The following is a 13,643-nucleotide window of genomic DNA, read 5'->3' on the forward strand; positions in this document are numbered from 1 at the left end:
TGTTAGCTTCTACCTCATCCATGTTGTCTCAACTCCGCTGTGAGGTTCAGGCAGTTGTTTTGTGAGTGAGCCAACATCCCAGAGAGAAATAGGCATTTTGTAGTCCTAAGCTCACCTGTAAGCAATCCTACCCCTATAGACTGTGCTCCAGGCAGCAGCACAGGCTGGCTGAGAGACCGTACCTAAGTTCTGGAGCACAGTGAACTGAGAAGCAGCTCTCCATGCTGCACTGTGCAGGGCTCTTCTGTGCTTACTGTGAACAGAGCAGCAGTCCTGCAGTCTCATCCCTTTCTAAGATGGGGAGCGATGGTGTGGAGGAGCTGCCTCGCTCCCAGTCCTGCACTGTCCCCTCCTACTACCACTAGGTGCTCTAGCTCACAGGGGTGGGTCCCTCTGCTCTTAAGCTGTGCCCTACACAGAGCCCTCCGCTGTGCCCCAGAGGGTTGCTGTGGGGTGACTGGAAGCTATGCCAGGGTACTCTGAGTGGTGTGACTGGCTAACAAGACATGGCGCTGTCTAATCTGCATCAGCTCAGAGGCTTCTGGAAGAGGGCTCCGAGCTCCTTGTCAGTCCTAAGTCAAAACTCAAAACCACTGGGCCTCTGGGTCCTTTTACCTGTTGTAAAACCTTTTCAGTGAATATCTCTTGGAGTCTCGAAATTTCAACGACTTTCCCTTCGATTTGCCTTCAAAAGAGAATTGACAGGTGACACATTGGTTGTTATCTCCTGGTAATCTAAGGAATGGTAACATTTCTGAAGGAAACATTAAAGTGATGGCAAAAGATGGCCGGCATGCCAGACACGGGGAGGAGTGGGAAGGCATGCTAAGTCCTCTGCAGAGCCTAGTTACCTTGTGATACATGCTGGACAATCAAAAGGCATGGCCACTTTGAAAGCCCATCTTTACATTTTCCTCATAAGCCAGTTCATTATGGCAAGAAAATGCTCCAGTTCACTCTCTGATCACCCATCTGGTTTAGCAATCAAGTGCTTGCCCAACCCGAAACACTGGGTGAGTCCTTTCCACCATGGGGTGGGTGGGCAGGGGCTATGAGGGTCTGAGAGTAGAAGCTGGCTCAGGCTGAGCTTCACTACTCCAGAACAGCTGGGGATGAGTCAGTGGCAGGAGGAGAAAGGTGAGTGGCGAGGGGAGCTGGGGTTCCCTGTAGAACACATGGGAAGGGCAGACAGGAGACATGGAAGGAGCAGTGTCAGGGCATAGAGAAGGTGGGTGGGCAGGAGGCCTGTAAGAGCCACCTCTGGGACAAAATATCCCTGGGGCTGTCCCTGGGAGTACCCTTACTCTAAATAAGTCCCCAGGCTGGGAGGGGCCACACCCTGAATGAAATAGGGCTGTGCAAAGACTCAGCTGTTGTTTCCACAACGCTGTAACATTCCTGAGGAACACAGGCCCTTGAAGCTCACTGACAAGTGGGTGTGAGCTGGTCACCTGGAAACAGGCACTCCTGGGACAAGGCCCCTCCTACATTTACAGCCACTCCACCCAAGCAGCCCTGAGCTAGTGGTATGGTTCCACATTTGGGGTAAACTGTCTTTAGTGTGTGCTCTTTCTGCATGCTGAAGCAGTCAGTCTCTTCCCACAGGCCCAGCCAGCCCTGCCCTGTTACACGTGGGCGCCTGGATGCCAAAGCAAGTGGAAAAAGTCCCCAGTCTCTGGGAAAGCTGTCATCAAGTTACTAGCTATATACATACCTCACTTCGTCAAACAAGCTGTTCATTTCACCAATGAGTCGTTGGTTTTCTTGTTCAAACTGCAAAGAAACACACACACTCAGAATGTTATCAGAAGGGGCCCAAGAAAGGGGCAACAAGGAACTTTTGACACACCTCCCAGCTCCTAAGCATCACTGCCCACTCCCATAGGCCAGCACAGGGCACCGCCAGCAGACTGTCTGAAAAGTACCGCATTCTGGGAAGAAAATGCTAGCCAGCCCAAAGACCAACTGTGCTATGCTGGCTTCAGAGTCCTCCTGGGTCTGAACTCAGGAGCAGCTGACACAGAGTAGCTGCCGAGCAGAGGAAGCTGCCTCTGCAGCCTCAGACATGCTCTCTGCTGAGATTCCACTGCTGCCGCCTATCTCCAGGTACAGCATTTTTAGTCAGAGAACTTGGTGTGGGGAAGACTATGAGGCAGAGGCTGACAGGCTTTTTGGCCTGTGACAGGGACAGACCTGTGAACCTAAGGGCCTGTGTGACAGGATTAGGGCTGCCCACTGCCTGGAGGTAGCACGACTGCCCTTTCAGAGTGAGCCCCACACCTACTTCATATTGCCCTGTCCTAAAATGACTTCTGTGGAGCAAACGTTCTGAAAAGAACTCAGGTAACACACGGCTCCTTGGGTTGGGCTCAGTACTCCACTGCCCATGACACCAGTGCACTGCTTCCCTTTTGGTTCTACCTGGCCCAGCAGAAGAGGCTTCGGATACATATTATCTGCAATCCAGCCAAAGTTCACCTCTGTGACAGCAGCCTCAGCCACTTCCACAGGCATAGGAGCATGTCACACTCCCCTATCTCTTCTGACTGGCTGGGGACTCCAGCACAGGTGCCATGTTAAGGCCTGGGCACAGAGCAGAGGGAAGCACTTCCTCTGGGTCTCCCCTGCATGCAACTTCACTGTGACATTTCTTAACTTGTTCAGAGACCGGCTCCTCTCAAGGGGCAGAGTCACCTTTCTTCTTGAGACCCTAAGCCCCACACAAACCCTGCTGCCCATCAGAGCACAAAGAGGCCTCATTCTACCCTAGACTCATCAGATCAGAAAATGGGCATGGAAGGAGGATGGGGTGGTTCCCAGCAGGACCTCGCAGACGGTGAATGTAGTATTACTAATGGCTCTTTTCATTAGGCATCAGAGACCAGGTAAGAGAATAAAACCCTCACTTTGAGTCTGAAGGCATCAGCTGTTAACTGTCCACACAGCAGTGACTTAGGAGGCCAGTATATCCTGAGCGTGTGTAATTACTTCAGTTGTAGGTGCTAATTTACCTGCACCAATTCCCTCAGGCATGCTCGAGTTTGTTTTCCAGGGAGGCATTTCCTTTCTCTCTTTTTCCCCTAATGATAAAATATGGTCCTGCCCTTTTAGATCTTGTCCTTAGATGCTTTAAAACTGTTCCTAAACACGATCACCTATCAGTCTAGGTGACTTACTACTGGAATGCTGTCTGGGAACAAAGCCCTCTGCTTTCCTCCAGCCCATGCATAGGATACAGGGCTGTGCTGCCTTTCTAAGCCCTAGCAGCTGACAGTTCTGAAATCATCACATGGGCTCCAGCAGTCAGACAACGGCACAGGTTCCCTGAACTCAGGAGCTCTGTATGCCAGCTTAGGAACAGAAGCAGCCATCCCACGTGGTTAGGGGAGAAGAGAGGGCTCAGGAGCTGCAGCAGAGAGCAGCCTCCACACAGGGCAGGCTATGGAATGGAATGAAAACAGACAGACAAACCCTGTTCCCTGAAATCTGTGGTTCTCAACCTTCTAATGCTGCAATGCTTTATTAATACAGTTCCTCGTGTTGTAGTAACTACAGACCATAAAGTTATTTTGTTGCTACTTCATAACACATTTTGCTATTGTTCTGGATTGTAATGTAAATGCCTGTGTTTTCTGATGGATTGTGAAAGCACTGTTAGAGTCCCAGAATCATGAGAACCACTGCCCTAAGCAAACATAAGATCACCACTTACTGAAGTCCAACAGGGCCCAAGCATGGACATTCACAGGAACTGGTTTTAGAGCAGTTTTCTGAATGGCAAGCTTGCCCCAAAGTTTGGGTGGTGGAGGTTGCTATGCTGGCCATATACCTCATGGAATGGAAGCCAGATGTGAGAGCTCATGAAATTGGTTAGGTGGTCCTAGTTAGTCAGCAACTTTCTGATGGCCATCAGTTTCTTTGTGACAGCTGTGAGCCTTATCCTTCCCTGACCGTGAGGTATGAAGTCGCAGCTAGAATCCCAGGTCCTTCACCTTTGAAACTATGTCTTTGGCAGGTGAATAATCCAACCACTCTCCTTCTGCCTATGTCAGGAAAAATGGGAAGAGTAGGTAAGGAAGTCATTAAGACATGTATGTTGTCTACTTGAGTACTCTCTGGGAGACAGATTCCAGACAGGTTTTTAAAGTGAGTGGTGAGATGCCTGGACATCCCTTTCACCTCAGATTCAATGGAACAGCTGTGGCCCTTTGCTATTTCTGTCTGGCTTTGGAAAATGCACAGATGGTACCTTCTGGGGTCAGTCTTACTGTGCAGCCATGCTGCCTCCTCAACAAGGAGGGACTTGGCCAGGTACAGGGCTGAACCAAAGCCTTGGTCTCTGTGGTCAACACCTCGGCAGGATGTCTATATGCCCAGAGATACGATGTACCACAGTCTAGGAGATACTTATCACTTAATGTGCTATGTTTAGATATAAGTTCTCTCCTGAAAATGCTCACGGCTGAAAGAAGCATTGGTTTCCAGCGAGCACATTAAACCACTGCGAGGTTATCGGACCATTGAGGCTCTGGCCAGTCACTGAATTATTCAGTTTCTGGTTCAGAATGAGGAAGGAAGGAGCTGAGGGTGGGTCCAGTTGGCAGAGGTAGGTCATTAGGGGCTTATTCTTCGGGCAGCTGTAAGATGAGCACCATGCCCTTCTGCCACATAGACCCAGAGCAAACAGACGCCTCTGAAACCAAGCACTTGAGTAAACCTTTCCTACCTTGGTAGCTGTTCTCAGGTATGGGGAAGAATGGCCAACAAGCAGCATACATGGCCCAGGCTGGCTTATAACTATGTATTTGTGGGTCTTCCTGCCTTCATTCATAAGTGCTAAGATTACAGGTGTGCTCCCACTGCCGTCTTATCAGCATCACCTAAGGATCTAGGACTTGAGATTCAGGTACCCCTGAACAGGTGTCTGTGGTTCACCACACAGTGGGGCTGCAATACTCCCTTCTGGATGAGGCTAAGTAACATAACACAGGTAGAAGTACTCAGGGTAGCCATGGTGCAAGCACAGTGCGCAATAGCTCCCTTTTCTCTCTGACTCTTACTGGTCAGGCAGCGTTTCCAGTTGGCCTCTAGAAAGGGCTTCTAGTCTGGTTTAAAAGACACAAGTCCATTAGCAATATCTTTCTATAGAGACTGAGTTTCCATCTATTCCTCTTTGAAAGTCACTACTGCTAAGGCTTTAGAATTGAAAATAAGGCAGGATGAAGTGCTCCCATCTCAAGTTGTGAGGACTCAGATTCTCCCAACACCTAAGTTCTTGATATATGAATTGTGCTGGGCCTCAGTATGAAAGCCATGCCAACTGGCTGCTTGGTGCCATGAACTGCCTCCGAGGACACCTGCACAGACTCATTTTACAGAGATTTAAGAAAGAAGTCACACTCGTGTCTTTCAAAGTTACTTCAATGAACGCATCAATAAATAAAGGTGACTTTACTTGAGTAAAATGAATGGAGCACGTACGAGTAATGTGGGCTCTAAAAGACGGCTATCTTCTTGATGTTTGACATTAGAAAACAACTGAGTTTTACTATGCCTGCCACAAACCTCTGCTGACTCAAGGTCCCATCCACCTGCCCCATGCCTTACACCTAGAGAGCGATCGATTGTGCGTGCAAAAACCATTCAGTGGCCATGCTGCAGCACCTAGAAATAGCTTCTTTGTTAAAAAGAAAGAATTAAATTGCCAGTAGAGGGCTTAATTGACTATTTCACACTGAGGGAAAAGTTCCAAAACTCATTATGAGTTATGACCACAATCTGCTAAACTAGTTTCATCATAAACCACTAATATAGTATTTCTGCCCTATCATTTTCAGGATTGGACCTTTGAATCTGGGCTAGTCAGACTTTGCAATATGACTCTCAGCAATTACTCCCCGACAAGAATGGCATTAGGTGAGCATTAAGTAGCCTGTTATAAAAAGTCCGTGACACGCCTGTGTCCCACCCACCCGCAGCAACAGAACAAACGCTTGGAAGCACTGCAGACACGGCTTACAGGGCCCCAACACACAGTGTACAGTGCCAGTCTTTTGCTGAATGGTCTGGCTGGTACAGCAGGACATGAAAGATGACACCACAGACTTGGGAGAGGCTCACTCTGATACTTCGGTAGCTCTGTGGCAGGTGTGGGTCATGTCAGTCATGGACAGGCCTCCCTGGCTGTGCTGAGCGGCTCTCAATTGTGACTCCCTAGAGTTCTGCAGGGCATCCATTCTGACAAGCTTGATGTCCATGGAGGCTCATTTGCTTCCCAAGTTACACAGACAACTAGTGAGAGGAGGAGTCACAGCTGACTGCCTGGATCTCCAGCTCTAGCTCTCCACTACCTCAAAAGGACTATGCCCTGTGATGGCAGACACCCTCCTCCTGTCGGCTTCCTTAGGACTACCTTGCACAGTGCCAGTGGTTTCTAAGTCACATGTCTGCAAAGATAAACAGATCTTTGGAGCTCAGCACTGCTCCAGGAGAAAATCAAAGTCCTCTAGCAAACCCCTGTGAGGATTCTGGAGATTTCCTTTTGCAGAGAATGATGGGGCATAAGGGAGTGTGGCCTGACACAAATTTTCATTCTGCTTACAACCTGATCAATGTGTCCTTTCTCACTGAAGAGATGGGGCAGTTATGTCTAGCAAATCTGTGACATCTGGGTGACATTTGGGGCAATACAACCCAGCATTCCCACCAGCAAGTTCCCTTTGTATAAACTGGTGACAAACAGCATGACTTTAAGACATTCCTGTCACTATTGTCAGAGGGAAGACAGTCCAGATGTGTTGGAACTCACTTGTTTTCTGCCTCTACTGTAGCATTCACAGGTAACACTCATGGCCCTGTCTCATCTCTGTCTACAGTGTCTAGAGGACCTCCTCTTGGCCCTAAGATGCCTCTAGCCTAAGCCAGTAAACCCACTGGCAGTCTACATCTTCTGCCATGCCCATGGCACTTTCAAGGTTTCTGACATGGAATTATCAACTACTGTTCCCTGTGCCCCCCTTTTCCTGACTGCCCAAATCAGAAACCTCCCAAGGGTCTGTCCTTCAAGGAGTAGCTCTCCAACAGCAGCCCCAGGCAGCATCTTACTGCCCTTGAGAGTAGGGAGAGTACACAGAGGTTCCAAATGAAGGTACACGTGGCTTGTGGTTGGCTGAGTCCACAGCCCTTTCTTTGGCCTTGGGGCAGCGGCTCCTTAAACTTCCCAAATGTTGGTTTTCACCTGTTTATGCTACTTTCTAAAAGAAAAATCATCTGTTTCAGTTGTTTGCTTCAGGCAAGGTGAGGCAGGATGTTGAGTAAGAGATCCTGGGCCTGTCACCCGGGCTGGGCAGCTGATTCTGAGGAAGCAGCATGTGGATAGGCCTTCCGTACCATTGACAAGAACCCGAAGCATCTATGCCACACTCACCAGTCACTCACCTACTTAGCAGCCCTCTGCAAACACTGACCTGGGACTAAGGCAATGTCAGTGAGCCACGATTGTGCTAGCACAGTAGAGAAGGGTACAGAATACAATAGGACACTAGGGCAGCTGGCTGGTCAGAGAGGGCAAGAGGTCACACTGGAGACACGATAGAAGTCAGACCGGAGTGGGGAGAAGAGCACCTTCCAGGGAAATAAGCCAGCATCACAAACAGCTTCCTGAAAGGCTGAAGGCTAAGCCAAGGCCAAAGCCTATTCTTACTAGACAGGAGGGCTTCTTTTTGCCACAGATCCTCCTGTCTACAGAGGCTGGAAATCCAGCTCCACCCTTGTCAGCAAGGGATTACTGGCAAAGCCTTTCCTACTCTTTGCCAAGCACAGGAGGAGATGACGAATGCTGCAGGTCTGAAGAAGGACCAGGGAGATGAGTCCTCAAACGCTCGTCGTCAATGCTGCACAGCCAGGAGGCTGCCATTTGGGAAGCTATCACCAAAACTTTGTTCCCTGAAACCACTCAGAAAAGACAAAGAATAGCACTTAACACAGGGCACAGGTTACCAGGAGGTCATCATTGTCCTGATGGCTGTTCCTGTCACCCTTCAGCCATCGCCATGTTCCCTCTCATTTCTATGACACCAGAGACTCAACCGAGTGTAAGCACCATCTTTGCAAGTATAAAGACACAGTTAAGACGATGCCTGCTACCCTGCTGGTGAGCACACTTAGCAAGACCATCCAAGCTAATTTCTGTTGAAATCGTGCTGCCGTGAATTGAAATCATGAAAAGCCTAACAGGAAGTGTATCTAAAATAAGTGGGCAAGTGTATGTATCTAAAATGTGTTTACACTTTTAGGGCTCAATATCAAATTAGGGAAAGGACATTTGCACAAGCTCCCGCTTACTCACAGTCTTAGGACAGAAGCTAAGGGAAGCAGTTAGGATTACCATCTGTATCTCTTCTGGAGACAGCTCATCTTCACCCTTGCCATCGCCCCAGGTTCCCAGTTCAGGCTGTGATTCAGCCAAAGGCTTTTCTGTTAAGAAAGGAAACAGTAAAGTTTTAGGACAAAAGTAGGAAGCTAGTTATTTACTCAGAATAGGCAGCTGAAGAAACAGGCATGAAGATACCAAAAAGAATGGATGGAGTTCTGCAGCGTGGTCCATACTGAACAGTTAGCTAATGTACAGCAGCGGCTCCATGGCCCAGCCCACGCACTATTAAGTCTTTTTCTAGGATAGCCACAAAAGCATGAGCATCTTCCTCTAGAAAGCCTTCTGTTCATGACAAGGTAAACACACAACGTCCCTTCAACAGCACAGGTGCCTAGAAAGAGCTCTCACCCAGCACAATGGGTGTAGTCTGTACATGGAAGTGGGGCCGTCTGGTGGAAGGGAAGGGTCACTCAGCGGAGACCACAACAAGCCTGACCCCAAAGGTGATTGCAGGTTTCTGTTTGTTATAGTGTCCCTGGGCTCCATCACTGTTTTGCCAGGGATTCAAAGGCAAATGCTATATCCTTCCCTTTTCCTTTCCTTCGCCTCAATTTTCTATTGATCTTAGTCCTGCAGAGTGGTCAGAGTTCAAGGGTTTGGGTGGGAAAGCACATGACCACAGCAGAGTCTAGAGAAGGTAGACTAGGCCTACTCTGCATGAAAGTCATGGTACTATTAGGAACATATCTTCATAAGCAGTGACCTATACCTTAGTGCAGGTGAAGCAGAGCTACAGACATGAGGAAACATCGACATCGCAAAGCATGCTCAGGCAGAGTGGCTCTGTTCCGAGCAACACACTAGGTGTGAACCTATCACACTCACACCCCTGTGATGTCTGTCCCCTATCTGGCTTCAGTATGGTCCTCATTTCAGATTTTTCTTCCCTTCCCCTTTGAATACAAAAACAAAATTAGAAAAACAAAGCCCATCATAACAGATCCAAACATGGATTAGCTACATCGGTATGGAGAAGTTCTGTGCTCTCCAGGTGGTTCAGCTGTGTGCCACCTGAGCCCTTCTGATCTGGGCCCCAGGACTCAGCCTGAAGCACAGAGCTCACAGCAAACTGAGTCAACCAATCAGATCCAGATGCCCTACCCGCATCCCAGGCCTTCTGTGGTTTTGCCGCAGTCAGCCTCTGCAACCTTATTTCTTACAATTTGTGCTCCTTGATAATTGTGCTCCCAAGGGCCTAGTGACTACGTCCTCCATGGCCACATGGGCCTCCATCCCTCTGGCCTTTCAGTGTTTCCCTTGCTCTAACCATTCCTTCTGCCTACAACTGCCAAGCTTCTCTTTTGGTGTTGGCTAACTTGCTTGAGGCTCCATCTTCCTGAGGTCCCCAGGACATTCTGTTGTGCTCTGTCCCCACTTCGGTCTCTCCTAGGATACTACTTTCTTCTAGGAGCCGGAATCCTATTCTCCCTGGCAACGTTGACCTTCTCAGGGGCAGGAACCAAGACTCACCTGAGAAACACATCTGAATACCCAGAAACCAAGATGGGAAAACTGCTTACCACAGAGAAGGAAGAATGCAGCCTTGGCAGGCAGAATATTTAAAGAAAAGGCCTTAATGCTGGAAGAGACAGGGCAACCATGAGCAGAAGTGTGAACCTGCTGACTAAATGAACAAGTGCCAAGTGGCTAAGGGAGTATGACAAACAGGATAACATCCCTTGCCTAGAACTGTTTCACCTTGTTTGGTACCAGAACATGCCTGTGTGGGTGGCATCTCAGGTTTCAAAAGAAACCTGAAAGGCAAAGTAAGGAAAAGACACATCCACACAGGCCAGGCTTAAAAACCAGCACTCGCAGACAGCCTAGAAGATAGCACACACAGGAAGAAACACTTTCTAGTGCATGGTGGAAAGGGCAGACACACAACCATGTGAAGGAGAGAGCTGGCTGTAGGGGAGGATTTTCCCTATCAACATCAAGCCTGGGGTAGAAAGAAAAGCCGAGCTAGGAAAAGGCAGCACATGAAAGGTTGGTGCAGGTCTCTCCCTGGCCTGCCTGCTCTCCCCTCCTTTCCTCTCCCCTTGCTTCTCCCCTAGCCCAGGCTAGGGCTCCACACTGCCTGTTTCCCAAGATCTGCCAAGCTCCTAGCCCTAAGGTGTCCCTGCTCACCCCATCAACAGTGTTCCCACATGAACACCCAGGAGGCAGGTACCAAAGGCCCAGCACATTCAGGAATGTGGACTCCCTCCCCCACCTTGCTGTCAGATAGTATATGAGGCAGCAACGCCCCTTTCACCACTCTTCAGCCTCAAGGTTCTACGTTACCAAGCTCCCAACCCACACACACAAACTGTGACACGAGCACTCATCACTCTGCTCTATGTGTTTGGGTGTGCATGTAGCCGGTAGTCCCCGGTGGCAGGTATCGTGTGTCTGGGTTGTGGCAAGAGATTCCAGTCCAGCCTGCCAGCTTCCATGCCACCTCTCAGCAGTGTCAGAGCTTTTAAGATAGAAGCCACACTGCCGCTTTGGAATGCCTGGTGGATTCCTACCCTGCTGAGGCAAACAGCACCATGCTGCCTTTTCCACACTGGCCCTCTGAGGTATGAGGCACCCTGAAGCTGTCATGTGTCCCCTGGTCACTGGTGATGCTAGGTCCTTTAGGATGCTTATTTGTGATGCACAGATGTCCTTAAGAAACTGCCATTCACTCTGGTTTAAGGGGGTTTGTGCTTGTATGTGTGTGTGTTTTCTTAATTTTTTAAAATCAACTTTGGTTGGTTGGTTTGTTTGCCTATTTGTTCTCTAAAGACACACAGAGAGGAAGGCTGTGGTGCCTGGTGGGTGAGCAGGAGTTTGGAGGAATGAGAGGACGGGAGTCATAATCAGAATATACTGTATGAGAATTTTTTTCCAATTAAAAAAGAAACTGCCATTCAGATTCTTTGCCCATTTTCCAGCTGGGTGTGAGTTTAGCTTTCAGTTGAGAAGTCTCTGTGTGTCCATCCATGTGGTGGAACTGCCTCATCAGATATGCGGTACCATGTAAGTAGTTCTCCATTCTGTGGGCTGCCGTCGCACTCTCTTTGAGAGTGAGCCCCCGTGACCAGTGCTGATCTCCTGCTCCATGTCTAGGCAGTCAAAGTGATGCTCAGTGAGCATGGGTGTGAGTGTAGGGCCCAAGTGCTGCTGTCCACATGCGCTGTCTCCTGCACACTGCTCAGAACTGCTCCCAGCTCACCCAGTCAGAAGACAACTTTTTGATCATGTGGACTCTAAGGCAGAGCATAGGAATGCCACCTCTCTCCTCAACCTCACAGGCACCACAGTGAAAGGGCACTGGCATATGGGCCTCACTTGTTTCCCTGTGAGCCCAAAAGGAGAGGCATTTCTACTAATTATGAAGTTCATCTCAAGGCCTGGCACAACAAGCAGTGTAGGGTTGAGGTCAGCAATACAACTGAGTATCTTCTCATGAGATGCATTGCCTCTGGGCTCTCAGTCAGCACTGGCTTTCCCTGCTGTCACCAGCCTGTAAGGATTTACTGAGAAGGTGAAAGACTGAATATGGATGCTGCATCCAGCTTCAGTAAATGCAGTTATGATGTCCACCATATCCTCCTGGGAGTTGTGCCCATGGGGTGTGGGGAAGCCCCAGGCAGGCACAGGAGATAACAGAGCCCCTGCACACCTCACCTCACAGCTATGAGCCAGGAATGGGCTGAGACTGTGCAAACAGAACCACCCACATGCAAGGCCGCTGGGCTTCTTCAGTGCTGGACTTCGAGCTTTATATAACTCCTCTGACTCTTGGCTTCCTCACCTATTAAAACACTCACAAAGATCCAATGTGAGTCAGGCCTGTCACTCAGTCAGGATGTGTGGAACAATGAAAGGCTCCAAAAGTGCTGTTCCCACTGCTCCAAGGTGGTGAGCCACGGTGCATGTGGAACACTTATGAAATGCTGGGAGTCATGAGATAGAGATGGGCAAGAGCCAGGCCACATACCAGTGAGTCTTGGACCTAGTATTTATGAGCTTTCACCTTGGAAAATTAGCCCAGGCCCTGAGCCTTTCAGGATCTTCTAAAGAAGAGAGGCTGACCCTCCAGTGCTGGCAGAGCCACAGCCATGGCAGAGAAGACGTTCAGGTGCTACAGCTTCAGTGAGCTGCTAGGCAGTGAGTGGTGCTGCCACATGAAACCTGCTTGCTTGCTACACCGTATGCGGGTTGCAGCACATCCTCACATGCAGAGGTACATGGACTGTACACATAATGAAGCAGTCCATGACACTCTCATCTGATGTAAACTGTGCATTTCTCTGACATGTACGGTCAGGAGTATCACTGTGTCTGTGATGACCAGGAATACAAACCTACACTTGCATCTTATGCCAAGGGCCTGCCTGACTGTGGAGACCCCTGAGAAAACATACTCCACCGTGGGGGCATGCAGCTGCCTGCCACCAGTGCAGACGTCCACTGTGGAGGTTTCCACCACCCTTGAGCAGGCAGGTTCAAGGATGCCTCCTCAGTTTCCACCCAGCAAGTGCGCAGAGCAGCAGCCCTTCAGAGTCCTCGGACTAAGCACCTCCAAGCTTCCTTTGCTCTGGGCATCTATGCTTACCACCTTGGGGCGGGAACTGCGGCCTTTCCCTGCTTTCATATTCCTGCCAACAAGTTAGAAGGAAGAAGCGCAAAGCAAGACTTTTATCTTGGTTCATACCTGGCAAGTCCTCAGCAGCAGGCTTTTCTTCAGAGTCCTGGGAAGCATTCTGAGAGGATTTCTCAGATGCGGGTTCTTTCCTCTTTGTATGAGGCTCAGGCTCCAGCTTAGATCTAAAGACAAATACTTGGAAGCTATTATTTCACCTCCCACACAGGATCCCTTTCTGACAACAGAGAGGGTCACGTGTGACTCTGGCCCCTCTACTGGGGTCTAGGAGTCAAACGGATATGTCACACCTTAGTGTGAAGGTTCTATGTTGACAGTACATGGCCTTCGGCATTCTAGCCACAGCACAGTGCTTAGTCCCTGCATGCACGGAGGTTGCCCTGGAGAAGGACACCACACCAGGAAGTGGGTATACAGCAATGCAGTAGTTTTACACTAATACAAAAATACTGCCAAAGACACACACACACACACACACACACACACACACACACACATGCACACATGCACACACACACACACACACACACACACACACACACACACACACACACACACGCTGTTGAAATCGTT

At 49.3% G+C, this 13,643-nt stretch overlaps 1 protein-coding gene across 1 annotated transcript in view; it reads right to left on the reverse strand.

Moving 5' to 3' along the window:
- Stx18 (syntaxin 18) overlaps positions 1-13,643 on the reverse strand; it is a 90,089-nt gene that overhangs the window by 3,072 nt on the left and 73,374 nt on the right. Inside the window, exons 6-9 of the mRNA XM_032916952.1 lie at positions 13,122-13,234; positions 8,387-8,475; positions 1,715-1,773; positions 616-685 (exon numbers count right to left, since the gene is read on the reverse strand). Coding sequence (XP_032772843.1) covers positions 616-685; positions 1,715-1,773; positions 8,387-8,475; positions 13,122-13,234 — 331 coding nt within the window. The remainder of the gene's footprint in view (positions 1-615; positions 686-1,714; positions 1,774-8,386; positions 8,476-13,121; positions 13,235-13,643) is intronic.

The sequence above is a fragment of the Rattus rattus genome, chromosome 11 (genome assembly GCF_011064425.1).
Source record: "Rattus rattus isolate New Zealand chromosome 11, Rrattus_CSIRO_v1, whole genome shotgun sequence".
NCBI lineage: Eukaryota > Metazoa > Chordata > Mammalia > Rodentia > Muridae > Rattus > Rattus rattus.